Below are 24,596 nucleotides of genomic sequence, written 5' to 3'. Positions count from 1 at the left end.
AAGCCGCTTCCTGACATCCCTCTGCATCTTGAAAAGACGACCTCCGGCATCACAATGCCTCGCTACCGTAACAGAAAACCAACAGCAGACAGTCTTTTCGAAGAGGGCGTGGAGGATTCCGGCTACGGGACGTGGCTGGTCTTAAAGGCGATGGAGAGAGAGACTCTCCAGTATTCCCCTTTGGAGCGCGAAGACCTTTTGTGGGGGCCTGACGGTTCGTTGGTCCATATCGACTCCATCTGGCCCGGGGATGTCCGCTCACAGCCAGCCCGAACGCGTCAGCGAAAGCGGAAGTCAGCCAAGAAGACTTCGGCTCGCGGCAAAGACGCACCTATCCCACAACTTTTCCCTCCGGAGCACAGCCAGCTACAAGCAGCCCAGGATTCTCCTCAAATAGTTGGTAATTATAATGACTATATTTTCAAAGATTCCTCCGACTGGCCTGTCAATCACTGGGATTGCAGCTATGACGTCATTCCGTTGTCGCCCCCCGAGGACACGCCCCCGTCCACTTTTGATGACGTCATAGAAAAAGACATTTTTTTGCATTCTGTTAATTCTTTCTGTCAGCCATTTACAAATGACTTTAATTCTAAAATTAAGCATTATCAGGACATTTTTTTAAATTCTAGGTCTAGTCAGTCCCACTCACCTTCTGATTTTCAAGCTCAGCCCCCAATTACTTTGGCCCCACCCCCTAAGGCTCAAGCTCCACCCACTCCTCTGTCTGCTGTGCCACATGCTGCTCTGCCTTCTCCACTTCCTGTTCCAGCCCAGTCATCTTCCGAGACACCCCTCGAGAAGTACAGTCCTGCTTGGGTGGATGAGTGGTACCGGAAGGTACTGATTGAACTAAAACTTGAGGAACAATCCCAAGCGGCAAAGGACACTCTGCATGCTATTGAAGAGCAGAATAGAGGTTTTGGACAATCAAAAGGGGAGGAGCCTACCCCCCTCCTCACCTCCTCCCTCCCACCCCTAAAGACTGTTCCAGACTGCACAAGACGCGTCTGGGATCCGCTTCTTGAGGGGGGGGCTAGTACTGGGTGCTTTGCTAGTGGGCAGGCACAGCTGCGCCCAGCCAAACCCAAACCTCCATGCCGGCCTCCGCCACCAGTCCTCCGGCATGCTAAGCCGCAACCCCCTGCCCGGCCGCCACCACCGGTTTTTCGGCATGCTAAGCCGCAACCTCCTGCCCGGCCGCCGCCACCAGTCCTCCGGCATGCTAAGCCGCCACCACCGGTTTTTCGGCATGCTAAGCCGCAACCTCCTGCCCGGCCACCACCACCAGTCCTTCGGCGTGCTAAGCCGCAACCCCCGGCCAGGCCACCTCCGCCAAGGTCACGACCAGCAACTGCTCCAAGTCTGGTTCCCACACCAGCAACTGCTCCAAGTCTGGTTCCCACACCAGCAACTGCTCCAAGTCTGGTTCCCACACCAGCAACTGCTCCAAGTCTGGTTCCCACACCAGCACCTGCTCCAAGTCTGGTTCCCACACCAGCACCTGCTCCAAGTCTGGTTCCCACACCAGCACCTGCTCCAAGTCTGGTTCCCACACCAGCACCAGCTCCAAGTCTGGTTCCCACACCAGCACCAGCTCCAAGTCTGGTTCCCACACCAGCACCTGCTCCGCCCACGCCGGCAGACGAGCCGCCTGCTCCGCCCACGTCGACAGCCCGGACGCCTGCTCCGCCCACGTCGACAGCCCGGACGCCTGCTCCGCCCACGCCGGCAGACGAGCCGCCTGCTCCGCCTCTGGCTCCGCCCACGCCGACAGACGAGCCGCCTGCTCCGCCTCTGACTCTGCCCACGCCGACAGACGAGCCGCCTGCTCCGCCCACACCGACAGCGACGAAGCTTCCTGTTTCCACGGCGACGACGCTTCCTGTTTCCACGGCGACGACGCTTCCTGTTTCCACGGCGATGACGCTTCCTGCTTCCACGGCGACGACGCTTCCTGTTTCCACGGCGACGACGTCGCTTCCTGTTTCCACGGCGACGACGACGCTTCCTGTTTCCACGGCGACGACGACGCTTCCTGTTCCCACGGCGACGACGACGCTTCCTGTTCCCACGGCGATGACGACGCTTCCTGTTTCCACGGCGACGACGACGCTTCCTGTTTCCACGGCGACGACAACGCTTCCTGTTTCCACGGCGACGACGACGCTTCCTGCTTCCACGGCGACGACGACGCTTCCTGTTTCCACGGCGACGACGACGCTTCCTGTTTCCACGGCGACGACGACGCTTCCTGTTTCCACGGCGACGACGACTCCTCCTGCTTCCACGGCGACGTCTGCTCTCTCGCCCTCATCGTCGTCTCAGCAACCTCGAGTGGTCTGGCTGCGCAAGCGGCGCTCTCGGAGGTTTGTGTATGGACGCCAGTGGCGCAAACAGCAGCGACACCCGAGACATAGTCTCAGAACTCTCCGGCTGCTGAACTTCTGACGCCACTCACGCCCACCTTCTCGGCAGCCACGAATGTGGCCTTTCCGTGGTCGCCCGCCTCGCCTCCGGCAGCGGCGTTCCATTCGCCGCCGCCACCTGACTCATCCCCGGTGGATTCGGGGACACGTGGCCTGGCGACCCTCCGCCAAATCCTCCCTCCACCCTCCCTTGACTCTTGAACTTTGTTTTAGTCGGGGGGGTTTTAGTTTTGCCAGGGGACATCTGGAATCTGTCCCTTAAGGGGGGGGTACTGTCATGATCCGCTGCCCGGATCATATTTTTGTTTTCGTTTTCAAGTCACTTGTGTTTTTCAGCACCTCTTGAGTTTGTTTCTGTTGCCATGACGGCAGATTAGAGTCACCTGCCTCTGGTTAGTGTCCCGGACGCGCACCTGTTGCCCGGGCACTAATCAGAGGGCTATTTAGTTTACACGCTGGCCTCATTCGGTCTGTTGGTTTTGTTTGCTCCTACGCAACAAGTTACGCTCCTAGTTTCGCTCATAGTTTACATTTTTTGATATTGGCATCTTTACTACCCTCTTGTTTTCCGTGCCGTGGTGCACCGCGCAGCATTTTGTTCTGCATTCAGAATAAATCATTTATTCTCACCTGCAAGCCGCTTCCTGACATCCCTCTGCATCTTGAAAAGACGACCTCCGGCATCACAATGCCTCGCTACCGTAACATGTTGTTCTCAAACTCTTCTATTTTCTTATAATAAAGACGACAGTTGACTTTGGAATATTTAGGAGCGAGGAAGTTTCACGACTGGATTTGTTGCACAGGTGGCATCCTATGACAGTTCCACGCTGGAAATCACTGAGAGCGGCCCATTCTTTCACAAATGTTTGTAGAAACAGTCTCCATGCGTAAGTGCTTGATTTTATACACATGTGGCCGGGCCAAGTGATTAGGACACCTGATTTGGACCATTTGGATGGGTGGCCAAATACTTTTGTAAATATAGTGTATGCCGTGGCTCATGTCTGTGCACCTGTATCTATTGAGATTGGATGAAACCATTGCTTCATATACAGTTTGTCTTTTTGCACTTAACCGTTCTGGTGTATCAGAAACAGAGTGACAACCAAAGGACACACACTTATCCTTTGTCTGATGTTTATCTGAGGACATGTTTATGCTGATGGCTGTGGTTTATGCCTCACCTGCTAACCGTGGTAACCATAGAATTGTCATCACACTTTGCAGGCCGTGGACTCGCGGGACTCTGTCGCCATGGCGCTTTATTCTCAGTGTTTCTCCTGGATCATAATGAAGATCAACCAGAAGATTAAAGGCAAAGACAACTTCAAGTCCATCGGCATCCTAGACATCTTTGGCTTTGAGAACTTTGAGGTAAAATTTCACAACTCACTACTTTTTATTTTTATTTTACAAACCCCAAAACCAGTGAAGTTGGCACGTTGTGTAAATCGTAAATAAAAACAGAATAATAATGGGGGAGTATTATTGCCCAAGGCATGGGTAACTTACACATCTGTGAAGGCACCATTAATGCTGAAAGGTACATACAGGTTTTGGAGCAACATATGCTGCCATCCATGCAACGTTATCATGGACGCCCCTGCTTATTTCAGCAAGACAATGCCAAGCCATGTGTTACAACAGTGTGGCTTCGTAGTAAAAGAGTGTGGCCTGCCTGTAGTCCAGACCTGTCTCCCATGGAAAATGTGTGGCGCATTATGAAGCCTAAAATACCACAACGGAGACCCCCGGACTGTTGAACAACTTAAGCTGTACATCAAGCAATAATGGGAAAATAATTCCACCTCGTTAAAATTCCACTTTGTTAAAAGGAAAGGCCATGTAACACAGTGGTAAAAATGCCCCTGTGCCAACTTTTTTGCAACGTGGTGCTGCCATTGAATTCTAAGTTAAAGATTATTTGCAAAAAAGAAATTAAAAGTTTCTCAGTTGGAACATTAAGTATCTTGTCTTTCATCCATCCATTCATTTTCTACCGCTTGTCCCGTTCGGGGTCGCGGGGTGTGCCGGAGCCTATCTCAGCTGCATTCGGGCGGAAGGCGGGGTACACCCTGGACAAGTCGCCCCCTCATCGCAGGGCCAACACAGATAGACAGACAACATTCACACTCACATTCACACACTAGGGCCAATTTAGTGTTGCCAATCAACCTATCCCCAGGTGCATGTTTTTGCAGTCTATTCAATTGAATATAAGTTGAAAATGATTTGCAAATCATTGTATTCTGTTTTTATTGACGAATTACACAAGGTGCCAACTTCACAGATTTTGGGTTTTGTATCATTTTTGTTATTTACAATTAATAGAAGAATAATGTTCTAATACCATGGTAAATTAATAATTGAACTGGAAAAAACAGTAATACATAGAAGTGCCAACAACATATGAATACTATTATAATATTGTGATTTGTAACCTTATGTTACGAAAGGTTTAAATATTGCTATGCAAAATATGGAGCAAAAAAACAAATGCGAAAAGTCGAGATATAATCAGAAATATCACAAAAAAAACTTGTGACTTCCCGTAAAAAAAAAATCATGAATATTACAAAAAAAATGTATTTTGAAAAAAACAACCTTTTTTTGTGAGACTAGTGCACACTTGTCTTTCCTTGTCTCTGCCATATTTTGGAGGTTTATTTGTGTCTTTATTACGAAAGCTTTTTTTGACACTGAATTTATGTAACTTAATTTTTTGCGTTTGTATTTTGCAAACTGAATTTTTTTAGATGAACTTATGCTGACAATTTCGTAGAAAAACATTTTCTTGGCAAATTGTGTGTGTTTAGAAATTCAGTGTTTTAAAATGCAGGGACGGCGTGGCGCAGTGGAAGAGTGACCGTGCGCGACCCGAGGGTCCCTGGTTCAATCCCCACCTAGTACCAACCTCGTCATGTCCGTTGTGTCCTGAGCAAGACACTTCACCCTTGCTCCTGATGGGTGCTGGTTAGCGCCTTGCATGGCAGCTCCCTCCATCAGTGTGTGAATGTGTGTGTGAATGGGTAAATGTGGAAGTAGTGTCAAAGCGCTTTGAGTACCTTGAAGGTAGAAAAGCGCTATACAAGTACAACCCATTTATCATTTATTTATTCATAAAAATTCACTGTAAGAAAATTAAGCGCAAAAAAACTTGCTGCTTCAAAACTCAAGATCCATCCGTCCATTTTCTACCGCTTGTCCATCTCGGGGTTCACGGGTGTGAGGCTGTAGCCTATCCCAGCTGCATTTGGGCAGAAGGCGGAGTACAGCCTGGACAAGTTGCCACCTCATTGCAGGGCCAACACAGACAGACAACATTCACACTCACATTCACACACTAGGGCCAATTTAGTGCTGCCAATCAGCATATCCCCAGGTGCATGTCTTTGGACAGACCTGGGCAAATTAAGGCCCGTGGGCCACTTGCGGCCCGTTGAGCTTTTCAATCTGGCCCGCCGGACATTCCTAAATAATTGTTTTAGATGTTTAAGATGGAAAGTGTAGCTGCCATTATGATGTGCAGTGATGTTTTCTAATGACCGTAAGTCTTCAACTATACTAAGTCTTTCAATGCTTGGAATCTGCATGATATACTAGTTACTATGGTCATCTAATTAGTTACTATGGTCATCTCATTAGTTACTTTGGTCACTATGAGGTATCTCAGATTGTAGGTGGGGTTTTTTTTACCCTTCGCATTCATATTTCACTATGTTTGTTGCATTTTGGTTGTGTTTCGGTTGATTGTAAAATATGTTGTCAATATTCAGTGTTTTATCCTTCATAGTTAATATTGTAAATCCCACATTCTTTATTTTCATGTACATTCTGGGTGTCTCATTCAGTAAAAAAAAAATGTCAAATACCATTCCGTTTTTTAAGGCGCTCTGTCATAACGTTTTTAGCTTTCAATCATTATTGGGAGGTTTTGTATTAGTGTTCCTAAAAATAGATATACCGGCCCCCAGACACACTTTTTTTAATCTAAATCTGGCCCCCCGAGTCAAATAATTGCCCAGGCCTGTCTTTGGAGGTGGGAGGAAGCAGTGTCAAAAAAAAACTTTCGTAATAAAGACACAAATTAACCTCCATAATGGGCGCTCTAGACCAGGGGTCCCCAAACTGCCGGATCCGGCCCTCGGGAAGTCCCAAGTAAAAAAAAAATTTTTTAAAATAAAAAATATATATATATATATATATATATATATATATGTATATATATATATATATATATATATATATATATATATAGGAAAAAAGGAAAAAACACACAGACTTTCCCTGCTCGTCAGGGGATTTTATGTGAAAACCTTCAAAACAGGCTTGTAGGGATGATATATATAGCCTCTGTGTTTTTTCCTGACCTAACGTATATTCCGCTCTACCCCGGTATTGAGCACTGTTTAACGGATAAACCACAGGAATCTCTACTATATATATATATATATATATATATATATATATATATTTTATTTTTATTTTTATTTTACATTTTTTAAATTTGTCTTTTCTAATTCATTTTCTACCGCTTGTTAATCTCGGTGTCTCCTCGCCGCTGAGGCAAATCATACTGTCTAAAAATGCATTTTCCCATCGATAACGTGACATCATCGCGCTCAGAATTATATATATACAGCCCGGCCCCCAGCCCAATTTTTTTAACCCAATGTGGCCCCTGAATCAACAAGTTTGGGAACCCCTGCTCTAGATAGTGAAAAACTGCAGGCACAAGGTTGCTAACAATGCAGGTAATGAGGATTCACCTATTTTGCCTATATATAACATAACATATTTTGTTTGTTCACGGCTAGATCCACTGTGATATCAAGCACTATGTGCTCAATTATTCTTCCGTTGCAATGCAGTCCCCTTAAACGGTGTCCTCTTCGCCAGCTCCACAAAAGCCTTTCCATCGACAATAAACAGTGCCACTCAGTTTCTGTCTGCAGGACTTTGCAAGCTCCACATTTCCATCACCAAGTGTTGCCGCTGTCATGCTAGATTTTGTATCCCCGACATTATTTGTATCCCTGCTGCGGTCCTGACTCGCTCGGCTACCCTCAGCTTTGACATTTCACCCTCTCTTCGCTTCTAAAACTTGTAGCTCATCTTTTGTTAGGAGAAAAAAGATAAGGTACTGGAGCCTAATGCTTAAAATGACCTTAATACATGTTTTCAAATCATCATCAAATAAAAGTTATTTATAAAGCGCTTTTCATACATAAAAGAAATGCAACGTAAAGTGCTTTACTGACTTAAAAAATACCCCGATGACCCAGATCCCCCATTATCACACACACACACACACACACACACACACACACACACACACACACACACACACACACACACACACACACACACACACACACACACACACACACGCCTGTATATGAACAAATTAATGCATGACTGAGTACAGAGGAGACAGGTGAGTAATGACTATCACAGGAGCCATCTGCACCAGGAGGTCATCAGACCATGGCCACCTGGACGCTGACACAACGCGCCCCGACATCATGGCCGATAATTCCTGATGCAGATGGCTCCCTTTTGAGGAACACTGGAAAGTAAAAATAATAAAACCTATAAAATAGTAAGAACCATGTAGTAAGAACCATGAGTAGAGAAAGGATCAAACACAAGTAAGACATATGAAGATAAAACAAAAATAAATACAAAGTAAATATATAATAAATAAACAAAACTGAAGTGAAGTGAATTATATTTATATAGCGCTTTTCTCTAGTGACTCAAAGCGCTTTTACATAGTGAAACCCAATATCTAAGTAACATTCAAACCAGTGTGGGTGGCACTGAGAGCCGGTGGGTTAAGTGTCTTGCCCAAGGACACAACGGCAGTGACTAGGGTGGCGGAAGCGGGAATTGAACCTGGAACCCTCAAGTTGCTGGCACGGCCACTCTACCAACCGAGCTATACCACCCTAAATGAAATGTTGCATAATTAATAAGAAAGAAAGTAAAGTATGAATGACTTCAATACAATTAATAAATATTAGGTAAAAGCAAAAGCAAAAAGGCGGATCTTAAAGGCCTACTGAAATGCGATTTTCTTATTTAAACGGGGATAGCAGGTCCATTCTATGTGTCATACTTGATCATTTCGCGATATTGCCATATTTTTGTTGAAAGGATTTAGTAGAGAACATCGACGGTAAAGTTTGCAACTTTTGGTCGCTGATAAAAAAGCCTTGCCTGTACCGGAAGTAGCAGACGAGTAGCGTGAAGTCACAGGTTGTGGAGCTCCTCACATCTGCACAATGTTTACAATCATGGCCACCAGCAGCGAGAGCGATTCGGACCGAGAAAGCAACGATTTCCCCATTAATTTGAGCGAGGATGAAAGATTCGTGGATGAGGAAAGTGAGAGTGAAGGACTAGAGGGCAGTGGGAGCGATTCAGATAGGGAAGATGCTGTGAGAGGCGGGTGGGACCTGATATTCAGCTGGGAATGACTAAAACAGTAAATAAACACAAGACATATATATACTCTATTAGCCACAACACAACCGGGCTTATATTTAATATGCCACAAATTATTCCCGCATAACAAACACCTCCCCCCTCCCGTCCATATAACCCGCCAATACAACTCAAACACCTGCACAACACACTCAATCCCACAGCCCAAAGTACCGTTCACCTCCCCAAAGTTCATACAGCACATATATTTCCCCAAAGTCCCCAAAGTTACGTACGTGACATGCACATAGCGGCACGCACGTACGGGCAAGCGATCAAATGTTTGGAAGCCACAGCTGTATGCGTACTCACGGTACCGCGTCTGCGCATCCAACTCAAAGTCCTCCTGGTAAGAGGCCGCAATACACCGCTTCCCACCTACGGCTTTCTTCTATGCTGTCTCCATTGTTCATTGAACAAATTGCAAAAGATTCACCAACACAGATGTCCAGAATACTGTGGAATTTTGCGATGAAAACAGACGACTTAATAGCTGGCCACCATGCTGTCCCAAAATGTCCTCTACAATCCGTGACGTGACGTGCAGACGTCATCATACCGAGACGTTTTGAGCAGGATATTTCGCGCAAAATTTAAAATTGCACTTTAGTAAGCTATCCCGGCCGTATTGGCATGTGTTGCAATGTTAAGATTTCATCATTGATATATAAACTATCAGACTGCGTGGTCGGTAGTAGTGGGTTTCAGTAGGCCTTTAAGCCTGCTCAAGAAAATATGAACGTTCTTAGCATCCCTGAGGTTCTCCGGCAAGCTGTTCCATAGAATGGGGCCATAATAGTGGAAAGATGCCATCCTGTGACTTTGTGTTCTGACTTTTGGAATAATTAGGAGACGAGTGCCGGATGATCTCAGGGCCCACAAAGGTTTGTAGGGTAATGGCAAATCTGAAAGATAAGAAGGCCCATTACTGTAAAAAAAACATTTATAAACCATAAGAGGAACCTTAAAATAAAATAAAACACACGGGGAGCCAGTGCATAGATTTTTAAACTGGTGTAATGTGAGCCCGCCTTCTGGTCTTCGTCAGGAGACGTGCCGCTGAATTTTGGGGTAGTTATAAAGGTGCAATAACCTTTTTAGGATGACCAGAAAGCAAGGCGTTAGAATAATCCATACAACTTGCAATAAAAGCGTGCATTAGCGTCTCCGTGTTGCCCTGAGAGAGAATTGGGCCAATCCTAGCTATATTCTTAAGATGAAAAAAACTATTTATGTTGCATTTTTATATGTGGTATAAAACTAAGTTCAGAGTCGAACACGACACCCATTTTTTTCACTTGGAGTGATGGAGTTAAAGAAAATGTTGGGAGTTTTGATAAGACTTTCAGTTTTAAATGATTTCAAACCTTTGAATAAAAATGCTTTTGACTCTTCTAATTGAATTAGCTTGCCCAGAATTTGCCGTTTCTTTTCCGCCGTATAGGTGAATCGCTTTGAACAGTTTAACATCAACTACGCCAACGAGAAGCTCCAGGAATATTTCAACAAGCACATCTTTTCACTAGAGCAGCTGGAGTACAACAGGTAAGTGCTATTTGTTTGTAAAATGCACACCTGTGGTTTGTGATTATGTGCAGCAGGGTTATGGCACTGTCAGAGAAGTTTCCCCGAGAGTCACAAGCGGTCATTTTGGTGTCATCACAGAGCAGCAGCCAGCTCGTTGCTCATTTCATCACATGCTCACTGGGCTCAATGCAGCCATTATGTCTGTCTGCTTGTTCATGTTTATGTGTGGCTGCTCTATCTCTGTCCTGTCCTGGCAGGGAGGGAATCCAATGGGAGGCCATCGACTGGATGGACAATGCTGAGTGTCTAGATCTCATTGAGAAGGTAACAGTCTGACCCAGTTCCTTGTTGACATCTACTACATGGCCTGTTTTGCATCAAATATTATTCAAAGTCATCAGGGCTTCCCCTATAGAAGTCACAGATAAACAAGAAGATGGCTCTGACACTGCACGCGCACAGATTTGACCTTCTGACCTGCGCTACGACAAGCATCATACACCACAAAAGTAATCCCAGATACAGTTGAGACGCCCCTTGGCTGAATTGACTAATGTCGACACAAACAGTTGCGGAAATCGAAAATGAAACTTGTGACTTTCGGTTAAGAATTGAAAATGATATAGCAATCTACAAAACCCGAAACCAGTGAAGTTGGCACGTTGTGTAAATGGTAAATAAAAACAGAATACAATGATTTGCAAATCCTTTTCAATCTATATTCAATTGAATAGACTGCAAAGACAAGATATTTAGTGTTCAAACTGGGAAATTTTTATTTTATTTTTTGCAAATAATCATTAACTTAGAATTTAATGGCAGCAACACGTTGCAAAAAAGTTGGCACAGGGGCATTTTTACCACTGTGTTACATGGCCTTTCCTTTTAACAACACTCAGTAAACGTTTGGGAACTGAGGAGACCAATTTTTTAAGCTTTTCAGGTGGAATTCTTTCCCATTCTTGCTTGATGTACAGCTTAAGTTGTTTTTAACAGTCTGGGGTCTCCGTTGTGGTATTTTAAGCTTCATAATGCACCACACATTTTCAATGGGAGACAGGTCTGGACTAAAAGCAGGCCAGTCTAGTACCCATGCTCTTTTACTATGAAGCCATGCTGTTGTAACACGTGGCTTTGCATTGTCTTGCTGAAATAAGCAGGGGCGTCCATGTTAACGTTGCTTGGATGGCAACATATGTTGCTCCAAAACCTGTATGTACCTTTCAGCATTAATGGTGCTTTCACAGATGTGTAAGTTACCCATGCCTTGGGCACTAATACACCCCCATACCATCACAGATGCTGGCTTTTGAACTTGGCACCTAGGACAATCCGGATGGTTATTTTCCTCTTTGTTCCGGAGGACACGACGTCCACAGTTTCCAAAAACAATTTGAAATGCGGACTCGTCAGACCACAGAACATGTGCATCAGTCCATCTTAGATGAACTCGGGCCCAGCGAAGCCGGCGGCGTTTCTGGGTGTTGTTGATAAATGGCTTTCGCTTTTAGTTTTAACTTGCACTGACAGATGTAGCGAAGAAAAGTATTTACTGACAGTGGTTTTCTGAAGTGTTCCTGAGCCGATGTGGTGATATCCTTTACTCACTGATGTCGGTTTTTGATGCAGTACTGCCTCAGAGCATTCAGTGTTGGGTTTCAGCCTTGCTGCTTACGTGCAGTGATTTCTCCACAGTCTGTGAACATTTTGATGATATTACAGACCATAGATGGTAAAATCCCTAAATTCCTTGCAATAGCTGGTTGAGAAATGTTCTTAAACAATTTGCTCATGCATTTGTTCACAAAGTGGTGACCCTCGCCCCATCCTTGTTTGTGAATGACTGAGCATTTCATGGAAGCTGCTTTTATACCCAATCATGGTACCCACCTGTTCCCAATTAGCCTGTTCACCTGTGGGATGTTCCAAATAAGTGTTTGATGAGCCTTCCTCAACTTTCTCAGTCTTTTTTGCCACTCGTGCCAGCTTTTTTTAAACATGTTGCAAGCATCAAATTCCACATGAGCTAATATTTGCAAAAAAAATAACGTTTTCCAAGGTTCGTGTATTAAGTATCTTATCTTTGCAGTCTATTCAATTGAATATAAATTGAAAAGGATTTGCAAATCATTGTATTCTGTTTTTACTTACGATTTATACAACGTGCCAACGTCACTGGTTTTGGGTTTTATAAAAAAAAAGTGGCTGTGGAATGCAGGTTATTAATGCCATGCTTTTATTTTGCACTGAACATGTAGTGACTGTGTGCGTGTTTCAATGCTGTGTAGCTAGACTTTATATTTTATTCTTTATGTTGTATTTATGTAGTATTTATGTTGTGGCTTAGCGATAATGATGTATGGATGTAACGATGAACGATACTAACGATAACTGCGGTACAACTCGCATTATCGTTTTAAATCAAAATGATGGGAAAACCATGATTGATAACTGCACTTTGATAAATTCATGGACTGTTTGATGCCAGCTTGCTCGCTGCCAACATGAAAACACAAGTCATTGAAGGGGAACTGCACTTTCTTTTTTTTCCCTTATTGTTCACAATCATTATGAAAGACTTATGACAATGGATGGATTTTTAAATTGTTTAATGTATTCTAAATATGAAATACATTTGATTAAAAGTCACCTTAAAATGGAGCCTAAGGTGCAGTTCCCCTTTAAAGTCTTTCTGCAACAAGAAACAACATACCCCAAAATAAACTTATATATACACACATTACTGTGTGTGCAACTAAGAAATTAAATTGTGCACATTGAACCTACAAGCTGTGCTCTATTAAAACATGATGATCCTTCTATACGATACGAGGAGGTGTTTTCACCTCAGGGACCGCTGAATAGAGTAAGATGCCACAACACCCGCAAAAAAGAATTAAATAATAATAATACATTTTATTTGTCACGCACTTTTCATTTAAATTAATCTTGAATGTGCCACAGTACAGACCAATATCTAAAACAATAAAAGCTTAAGCCATTAAAACAGATAAAATTTGTGAAGCATTAGAAACACAAAACATGCAAAATTGTGGATTTTCAAACAATGTATCTGTTTAATTTGGCTATATAAAAAAGAATAACTGTCAAAAGTAGAAATAAATAAAATATTTACATAGATAGAGCATAAAGAAATTATTTAAGACAATCTAAATAAGTTTTTTATTAATGCAAAAATTAAAAAGTAACACTCTTAAGTCACCTTTATACCTCTTTAAACCAATATAGTAATGCTGCCTGAGGCTGAGCCAATCAGTGGCCACGATATGATTGGTTTGGTCTCATCTGGTGGCCATCTATTGGCCAGTACTACTGCAGTATTGCTATTTTTAGTTAATGCTGCCTTTTTTGCTTACTAATGTTAATTAGGCCAAACATACAGTACAGGCCAAACGTTTGGACACACCTTCTCATTCAATGTGTTTTCTTTATTTTCATGACTATTTACATTGTAGATTGTCACCAAAGGCATCAAAACTATGAATGAACACATGTGGAGTTATGTACTTAACAAAGGTGCAATAACTGAAAACATGTTTTGTATTCTAGTTTCTTCAAAATAGCCACCCTTTGCTCTGATTACTTTTTCGCACACTCTTGGCATTCTCTCCATGAGCTTCAAGAGGTAGTCACCTAAAATGGTTTTTCACTTAACAGGTGTCATCGTTTTGATGCCTTCAGTGACAATCTACAATGTGAATAGTCATGAAAATAAAGACAACGCATTGAAATGAGAAGGTGTGTCTAAACTGTTGGCCTGTACTGTTTGTAGAACATGCTTAGAAAACAAAACAATATGCAATTGGGTAAAGTGTGATATAATTTTGACTTTTTTCCCTTTTCTGTCTTAGTATTTGAATGAATGAAATTAGTTTATTTCGGTCATATAATCAACCAGTTTGTGAGATCAATTTAACAGCACAGATTATACATATTAACAATCATACACATTCACACAAAAAAGAAAAAGAATGACCGAAAAAGGAATAGGCTGAAGCCAAGGCTTATATTTGCCTATCTTATACATTCCTGGAACATCAACAAAAAATCCAAAAATCAATGCGATGAAAGTAATCGTTGCTGTATTTTATAATTTTCCATTATTTCACCTTTGAAGGCTTTCTTAAACCTTAACAAAGAACTACATGTCTTCAACTCATCACTGAGCTTGTTCCACCATTTAACTCCTAAAACTGAAATACATTTGTATTTTATATTCCTTCTTACTTTACATATTTCAAAAATCAATATGCTCCGTAAATTATAGTTTTCTCCTCTTAATTCAAATAACCTAAAAATACAAGCTGGAGGCTGTTCTTTACTCGAAACACAATTTCCATTGTTTTTAAAAACACAATATCTGAACATTTTAACACATTAGAACTTCTGAATAGTGGATTGGTAGGTTCATAGTAGCACACTTTGTGTATTATTCTATGCACCCTTTTTTGAAGTTTAATTATTGGGTCTATGTTTGTTTTATAAACATTTCCCCAAATTTCAACACAATATATTAAAGGCCTACTGAAATGCGATTTTCTTATTTAAACGGGGATAGCAGGTCCATTCTATGTGTCATACTTGATCATTTCGCGATATTGCCATATTTTTGCTGAAAGGATTTAGTAGAGAACATCGACGATAAAGTTTGCAACTTTTGGTCGCTGATAAAAAAGCCTTGCCTGTACCGGAAGTAGCAGACGAGTAGCGTGACGTCACAGGTTGTGGAGCTCCTCACATCTGCACATTGTTTACAATCATGGCCACCAGCAGCGAGAGCGATTCGGACCGAGAAAGCGACGATTTCCCCATTAATTTGAGCGAGGATGAAAGATTCGTGGATGAGGAAAGTGAGAGTGAAGGACTAGAGGGCAGTGGGAGCGATTCAGATAGGGAAGATGCTGTGAGAGGCGGGTGGGACCTGATATTCAGCTGGGAATGACTAAAACAGTAAATAAACACAATACATATATATACTCTATTAGCCACAACACAACCAGGCTTATATTTAATATGCCACAAATTAATCCCGCATAACAAACAACTCCCCCCTCCCGTCCATACAACCCGCCAATACAACTCAAACACCTGCACAACACACTCAATCCCACAGCCCAAAGTACCGTTCACCTCCCCAAAGTTCATACAGCACATATATTTCCCCAAAGTCCCCAAAGTTACGTACGTGACATGCACATAGCGGCACGCACGTACGGGCAAGCGATCAAATGTTTGGAAGCCACAGCTGTATGCGTACTCACGGTACCGCGTCTGCGCATCCAACTCAAAGTCCTCCTGGTAAGAGTCTCTATTGTCCCAGTTCTCCACAGGCCAATGGTAAAGCTTGACTGTCATCTTCTGGGAATGTAAACAATGAAACACCGGCTGTGTTTGTGTTGTTACTGCAGTCGGCCGCAATACACCGCTTCCCACCTACAGCTTTCTTCTTTGCTGTCTCCATTGTTCATTGAACAAATTGCAAAAGATTCACCAACACAGATGTCCAGAATACTGTGGAATTTTGCGATGAAAACAGACGACTTAATAGCTGGCCACCATGCTGTCCCAAAATGTCCTCTACAATCCGTGACGTCACGTGCAGGCGTCATCATACCGAGATGTTTTCAGCAGGATATTTTGCGCGGAATTTAAAATTGCACTTAAGTAAGCTAACCCGGCCGTATTGGCATGTGTTGCAATGTTAAGATTTCATCATTGATATATAAACTATCAGACTGCGTGGTCGATAGTAGTGGGTTTCAGTAGGCTTTAAATATGGAAAAATAAAAGAATATTATAACATATGCAGACATTTCTTATTCACCATGTGTCTTACTTTATAAAGAATAGCAATGGATTTGGATATTGTTCCCTTTATATATTCAATATATTGTACTTGGTCTCACAATATTACATAGAGTATACTAGTAATATCACTATACTTATTTGTGTGTTGTTTTTGACATTGTGTTAACAGACAGAGCCTACTTAGTGAATTGGGGCTGTAGAAGTGTGTTATTTGTGAATGTTTGTCGTGAGAAAGATTGTGGTTTCGCTTTATGTCTTGTGGTATCACGACTGCAATGCTCTTTTGTCACCCTGTCTTTTAGAAACTGGGCATGTTGGCTCTTATCAATGAGGAGAGTCGCTTCCCCAAAGGCACTGACTACACCCTCCTGGAGAAACTGCACAGCCGACACGCAGTGAGTCTGCATGTACACGTGCGAGCACACACAATACATCTTTCAAGCTTTACCAAACCGCTAACACATGCACGCACAACTACGTAAGATGATCCAGGGAAACCTCCGAGCGGTTGCAAGTTGAACGTCCGTGCAGCACTCCTACACCCCCCCCTAAACGCACGCTCGCATGCGAACGCAACAATGCTGAAATGTGAGCAGCCTTTCTATGAGCCTCATCAGCCTTGTGCACAAAAGAGTGTTCTTAGAACAGCGAGTGCGACAAAATAAGCCTGCCTTTTTTTTCTTTTTCTTTTACTTTGCAAGAATAAATAGTACATCCTATTGCATCATATTTGTCCTGCAAAGCTACAAAACCATGTTGTTCTCTCTCTTTAGTTAGTTTAATGATTTGTCAAACCAACTAAACTGCCTGAATCCTTTTATATCATAAATATTTACGTCCAGCGGGAGTGTCACAAAGCACATTTTGATGTGTCATTTGTCTTCATTCGGGATATCCGATAATGGCTTTTTGCCGATATTCCGATATTGTCCAACTCTTTAATTACCGATACCGATATCAACCGATACCGATATCAATCAATACTGATATATACAATCGTGGAATTAACACATTATTATGCCTAATTTGGACAACCAGGTATGGTGAAGATAAGGTCCTTTTTTTAAATATTACTAAAATAAAATAAGACAAATAAATTAAAAAAAAATTCTGGAATAAAAAAGAAAGTAAAACAATATAAAAACAGTTACATAGAAACTAGTAATTAATGAAAATGAGTAAAATTAACTGTTAAAGGTTAGTACTATTAGTGGACCAGCAGCACGCACAATCATGTGTGCTTACGGACTGTATCCCTTGCAGACTGTATTGATATATATTGATATATAATGTTGGAACCAGAAATATTAATAACAGAAAGAAACAACCCTTTTGTGTGAATGAGTGTAAATGGGGGAAGGAGGTTTTTTGGGTTGGTGCACTAATTGTAAGTGTATCTTGTGTTTTTTATGTTGATTTAATTAAAACAAAACAAAAAAAAAACGATGCCGATAACAAGAAAAAAAACGATACCGATAATTTCCGATATTACATTTTAAAGCATTTATCGGCCGATAATATCGGCAGGCCGATATTATCGGACATCTCTAGTCTTAATGTTGATTAGATAGCTTGTAAAAAGACCATTACTAGGAAATGGATATCCCAGGAGAGCCCAACTTTGAAGCAATGGATGGAAATCACAATGGACATATATAAAATGGAGAAGATAACTGCCTTTATTAATTATAAATTGGAGAAATTGACTTCATACTGGGAAAACTGGGTCGCTTATGTCACGCCCCAAAAGCCTGACTTTAATTTTTCGAATTAGAGATTGTACTGCTTTAAAAAGAAAAAAAAAGGATTACTCCCTATATATATATATATATATATATATATATATATATATATATATTCTTTTATTTTATTTCTGATTATTATTATTAATAAAGTATTATTATGTCTTTTTTCTTTATTTAATTGATGTATTTGCAAATACTACTTTGTTTTTCTGCTGTTTCTTTCTTTTTTGGGGGGGGGGGGGGGGAGTGGTATGGTTGGGATATAAACAAAAAATATTTTGACATTTAGGGCAGACAACAGATATATGATGTCTGTGAATATGATGTAATGGATAGGAATGTCTGATGCTGGATGTCAATAAAAATAAAATGAAACAAAATAGTAATGTTGATTAGATTAGATTAGAGTAGTTTATTTCAAAGGGGACAATGCAATTTCATAAAACACATGACCACACATGGTTCAAAAAGCCAGAATTAACCAGAAGGCTAGTTTTCATCTGTAGTCCCCTGGCCATGATGTAAAAAAGGCAGTAAAATTACAATTTAAAAGAAAAAGAAAAGAAAGGGAGAGAAAAAGAATAAGAGCACACAATACATATATAATATGATAAACAATAAAATACAACATCACAACATAACATTTATCTTAGCATCAAAACAGGCTAATCTTTTACTGCTGGCAGCTGTAGGCGTTGATAAGCCACATTTTAAATTTTTTTGTGAAGGCCTTGTAAGTGGTGACCAGTTTAACCTCCTGAGGTACTGAGTTCCACACATTTGCGCTCCTTACTGACCAGGCCCACTTACTGAAAGTGCTCCTGCGCAGAGGAATTTAACTGTCACCTCTGACCATACTTGCCAACCCTCCCGGATTTTCCAGGAGACTCCCGAAATTCAGCGCCTCTCCCGAAAACTTCCCGGGACAAATTTTCTCCCGAAATTCAGGCAGACCTGAGTGACGTGTCGACAGCCTGTTTTCACGTTCGCTTTCCCACAATATAAACACCGTGCCTGCCCAATCACGTTATAACTGTAGAATGATGGAGGGCAAGTTTTTGTTTTCTTATGTGGGTTTTATTGTTAGGCAGTTTCATTAACGTCCTCCCAGCGCGGCAACAACACACAACAGCAGTCACGTTTTCGTCTACCGTAAAGCAGTTCGTCTGCCTTAAACAGCAATGTTGTGACACTCTTAAACAGGGCAATACTGCCATCTACTGTACATGCATATGTGACAATAACATCCAGGGCTTTTAGAGAGTGCAGTGCACAGCTGTGCACACAACAAGGAGACGAAGTAGAATGCATCATCAGAGAGGGTGTTCACCATGGTTAGAAAAATAGTGACAGAGAATAGAACAAGGATGGACAATTCAACCCTTAACTCAACAATGAGTAGATGAGTGTTATGTGTGTGTATATGTGTAAATAAATGAACATTGAAATTCAAGTATTTCTCTTATTTTATATATATATATATATATATATATATATATATATATATATATATATATATATATATATATATATATATATTTATATATATATATGTATATTTATTTATATATATATATATATATATATATATATATATATATATATATATATATATATATATATATATATATATATAGCTAGAATTCACTGAAAGTCAAGTATGTCTTATATATATATATATATATATATATATATATATGAAATACTTGACTTGGTGAATTCTAGCTGTAAATATACTCCTCCCCTCTTAACCAAGCCCCCAACCACGCCCCCGTCCCCCACCAACCATGCCCCCCCCCCCCCCCCCCCCCCACCTCCCGAAATCGGAGGTCTCGAGGTTGGCAAGTATGCCTCTGACAGAGCCTGGAGTGACACGCTCGCGGCTGTTTCTTTGACTGATGAACTCTGCCAGAGGATCTGGAGCCAATTCATGCAGTACTTTATAGGTCACTTTTAAGTCTGCAAATTTGTGACGACTGTCCCAGTTTAAAATACTGTATTTTTTTTAGAATGGCACAGTGATGATAGTGCCTAGGTTTTTTGTGCATAACTTTAATTGCTTGTTTGTACAAGATTTCCAATGGTTTTTTTTTTAACTCTGACCAGCTTGAGACCAGCTGGTAAGGCAATAGTTGAAGTGGCTGAAAATCATCGAATGCAAATACAATTTTGCAGCTTCAGTTGACATTTCGTTTCGAATTGCACGAAAATTTGCGAGATCAAACTTGATTATTTTACACAATTTGCCAATACGGGCTTAAAAGGAAAGCTCTGGATCTATTATTAACCCAATATATTTATATTGGCTGACAATTTGTATTCTTTCTCCATTAATGAATGTTGAGTGAAAATAGCAGCATGTTTACGTTCAAACATGCAGTAAGTCATCTTATAGTGTGTTTAATGCCAGCAAGGCAGTGTTGTTGAGCTTTGGAAATGACAGCGCACAACCGTGATGTCATCACAAGTCAACGTTTGTGCCGTGTACAAGCATATGCGAAGTGGAGAGTTATGGATCTCTACACTTTGGCCAGCGTTTGTAAAAGTCTGCGTTTTTAACGACAAAAGTATGCGTCTGCGTGTGGACAAGAAGCCTAAATGCAGAGATAAGTATGCGTTTATTAAGTATCTGTGTTCCTGTGGACATGGCCTTAATGTTCGAACTGAGAAATTATTTTTTTTTTTTTGCAAATAATCATTAACTTAGAATTCAATGGCAGCAACACATTGCAAAAAAGTTGTTACAGCAGGGGCATTTTTACCACTGTGTTACATGGCCTTTCCTTTTAACAACACTCCGTAAACGTTTGGGAACTGAGGAGAGCAATTTTTTTCTCCCATTCTTGCTTGATGTACAGCTTAAGTTGTTCAACAGTCCGGGGGTCTCCGTTGTGGTATTTTAGGCTTCATAATGCATACATAATGTACCTTTGATTTGATTACCCATCCATCATGTCTCTTTTCAGACTAACCAGTATTACGTGAAGCCCAGGGTGACCGACCACCAGTTCGGCATTAAGCACTATGCAGGAGAGGTAATTAACTCTCTCACACACACACACACACACACACACACACACACACACACACACACACAGGAAGTTGTTGGGTGAATGCTCTTTGGCAATACATACAAAAGGATATTCCCCTATAACAGGGTTCAGCAACCCGTGGCTCTTTAGCACCGCTCTAGTGGCTCCCTGGACCTCTCTCAGAGATGTGTGAAAATATATTTTAATAATATATATTAATTAATATATTTTCTGTAGGGGAACAAACATGACACAAACCTTCCTAATTGTTAGAAATCCCACTGTTTATGTTACACATGCTTCACTGATGAGAGTATTTGGCAAGCACCGTTTTGTCCTACTAATTTCAGCGATCCTTGAACTCATCGTAGTTTGTTTACCTGTACAACTTTCTTCGATGCTGCCACAGAAAGACATGTATTATGCCTCTACTTTTTTAATCTCATTTTGTTCACCAAACGTTTTATGCTGTGCGTGAATGCACAAAGATGAGCTTTGTTGATTTTATTGATTTTCTGGAGTGCTTATCAGGCATATTTGGTCAATCCATGAATGCAAGCTAATTGATGCTAACATGCTATTTAGGCTAGCTGTATGTACATATTGCATCGTCATGCCTCGTTTGTAGGTATATTTGAGCTCATTTAATTTCCTTTACTTATGTCCTCTGTGTATTTAATTTATATTTGCATGTCTCATGACACATTAATATCGGCTGCATTTCTCATAGTTGTTTGTGTGCCATGTTGTTCCAGACCACAGCAAACATTACCCACCATGCAAAGATTGTAATAAATCTTTTAGAAGAAGACAGCCTGCCGTTTCCATAAACTTGGACACACACATTTATACTTGTGTCCATTCTAGGCCAGTAATTTCCAGAAGTTATCTCATCCTGTGAGAAGCCCCCATTTTACTAATGATTTCCAATGTTGCAAAAATGTGTAGAATACAAATTAAAATACAACATTTCTGTCAATGAAGATTTGCGTCAGCCTTTGATAGTAGGCTAATATTGCTAATATAGACACTTGCATCATGTGTTGCCTTCATTATAACACTTATATAAGGCTTTTAATTTTTTGCGGCTCCAGACAGATTTAATTTTTTTGTATTTTTGGTCCGATATGGCTCTTTCAACATTTTGGGTTGCAGACCCCTGCCCTATAAAGTAAAATTTTACCTAGGGTATGTATTTGCTGGGGTTTGTCTGTTTACTATTGGCCCATTTTGATTAAACTTTCAGGAAATGTCAGAAATGGGATAAGTAACAAGTGATTTGATTTTCGGGGTGGTTTCAGATCACTGCCTTGATTCAGGGTTATTTAAATGGGTTCTTTACTATTAGGAGATAGGGCCTGGTGGAGGTCTTCGCTCTTAAGAGTGCTTTTTTAGTTATTATGACTTAGATAAGGGCAAATATTAGCCTGATACAAGTGGGGACACACACACGCACGCACACACACAGGCACAATGCTGAATAGGATAATGGGCTTCCTTAGACAAGGGCCTCACTGTGAGCAAGGCCGCACAGTCACAAGTTTGGCATGGATGCTTATGGTAATGACTTCATCCAAAGAGGATACCCCCAAAGCCCTCCTCATCCCTCTCGGTGTCCCTTTCCAGTGTTCCACTCTGCAGGCTCCTTGTGTGAGTTAGCTCCCTGTCAAATCACGAGACAAAATTACTGCCTCCTCCTAAAGCCATCAAATGACTTGACTCAGATTTGGAGATTAAAAAGACTATGGTATTAAAATCGAGAACATATTGACAATTACAAAAACATTCTCCCCTGCAAAATGTTGTCAAATTGTGTCCAATTTGCAGTGTCACAACACATCCATGGTAAACACGGTGTCAAACAAAACTGAAACTGACAAAAACAACTTAGCTTTGTATGAAGTAGGGTTGGGGAATTATAAATTATGTATCACATCAGTATGGATCTCATGGCTTCCCCTAAGAGCCACGAGGGGAACCAGGGATGAGTTTGTTTTATTGGATTATAGCTCTCTCTCTCTCGCCTTTCTCGGTCTTTCTCTCTTTCTCTCTCTTTCACACAAACACACACACACACACACATTCTTGTATTTGTTACCTTCTTCCGAATAATGCCTACCTCTTTACATATCGGCAGGCCGATATTATCGGACATCTCTAATATATATATATCAGTGACGTGCGGTGAGGTTCATGACTAGTGAGGCACTGACTTCATCACAGTCAGATTTACAAACATATGAACCCTAAAGAGTATCTTATTCACCATTTGATTGGCAGCAGTTAACGGGTTATGTTTAAAAGCTCATACCAGCATTCTTCCCTGCTTGGCACTCAGCATCAAGGGTTGGAATTGGGGGTTAAATCACCAAAAATTATTCCCGGGCGCGGCGCCGCTGCTGCTCACTGCTCCCCTCACCTCCTAAGGGGTGATCAAGGGGATGGGTCAAATGCAGAGGACACATTTCACCACACCTCGTGTGTGTGTGACAATCATTGGTACTTTAACTTAACTTTAACTTTACACACACAAACTGTAGCACACAAAAAATCACATTTAATTAAAAAAAACATGATGGTCTTACCTTTACTTATAAGTGCGGAAGCAGTGGTGTTCGTGTTGGAGGAGTTGTGAATGAATGAAATATGAAATCCGTGCTGCAGTCTGCAGGTGTACCTAATGTTGTGTCCCTGCAGTCGTTCACGCTCCTCCGGCGCGAACATTGTTGTTTTTGCACTTTTTGGCTTCTTGTTAAGTGACTTTTTTTGGGTGGATTCGGTCTTGCACGTGGAGGGTTTGGGTGTGGGCTTTGGTTAGTGTGGCGCTCCCGTCGGGGGGTTCGTTCTGCCGCGGGGGGTGCATTAACCGGCACCAGGAGGCGGGATTACGCGAGCCTCAGCCAGTGCGTCTTCGCAGCAGTTTTATGATTGCTCAGCACAAGAAATACGTTACACACATACAGTTGTTGACAAAATACACTGTACATTATATACCTCAGCTAACTAAACTATGGAAATGTATAATATAATTCATATAGCAATACAGTCTCACTGCACAGCAGGCCAGCAGTTAGCCGAGTCATTGCGAAATCCATGTTGAGGCACAGAGTGACGTGCCTCAACTGGCTGCTGTTCACCGCACCATCTCTTCTCAGTATTTGAACGGCAAATGTGAAAATTCAGCGATTTTGAATAAAAATAATCTAAAACTGGTGAAGTTAAATGGAAAATAACTTTATAGTATATATATATGTATATATATATATATATATATATATATATATATATATATATATGTATGTATATATATATATATATATATATATATATGTATGTATAATAATAATAATAATAACTGGGATTTATATAGCGCTTTTCTAAGTACCCAAAGTTGCTTTACATGTAGAACCCATCAATCATTCACACCTGGTGGTGGTAAGCTACTTTCATAGCCACAGCTGCCCTGGGGTAGACTGACGGAAGCGTGGCTGCAATTTGCGCCAACGGCCCCTCCGACCACCACCATTCATCATCCAATTCAC

The 24,596-nt window shown here is 41.4% G+C and overlaps 1 protein-coding gene across 1 annotated transcript in view; it reads left to right on the top strand.

The window, feature by feature from the left end:
* Positions 1–24,596, top strand: part of myo10l3 (myosin X, like 3) — a 209,304-nt gene that overhangs the window by 107,720 nt on the left and 76,988 nt on the right. Inside the window, exons 12-16 of the mRNA XM_061971515.2 lie at positions 3,660–3,806; positions 10,366–10,466; positions 10,706–10,772; positions 16,580–16,672; positions 20,989–21,057. Of these exons, the coding sequence (XP_061827499.1) occupies positions 3,660–3,806; positions 10,366–10,466; positions 10,706–10,772; positions 16,580–16,672; positions 20,989–21,057 (477 nt within the window). The remainder of the gene's footprint in view (positions 1–3,659; positions 3,807–10,365; positions 10,467–10,705; positions 10,773–16,579; positions 16,673–20,988; positions 21,058–24,596) is intronic.

Source organism: Nerophis lumbriciformis, linkage group LG13, assembly GCF_033978685.3.
Source record: "Nerophis lumbriciformis linkage group LG13, RoL_Nlum_v2.1, whole genome shotgun sequence".
Classification (NCBI taxonomy): domain Eukaryota; kingdom Metazoa; phylum Chordata; class Actinopteri; order Syngnathiformes; family Syngnathidae; genus Nerophis; species Nerophis lumbriciformis.
Note: the sequence above shows the minus strand (reverse complement) of the source record. Positions and strands in the feature narration are given on the sequence as shown.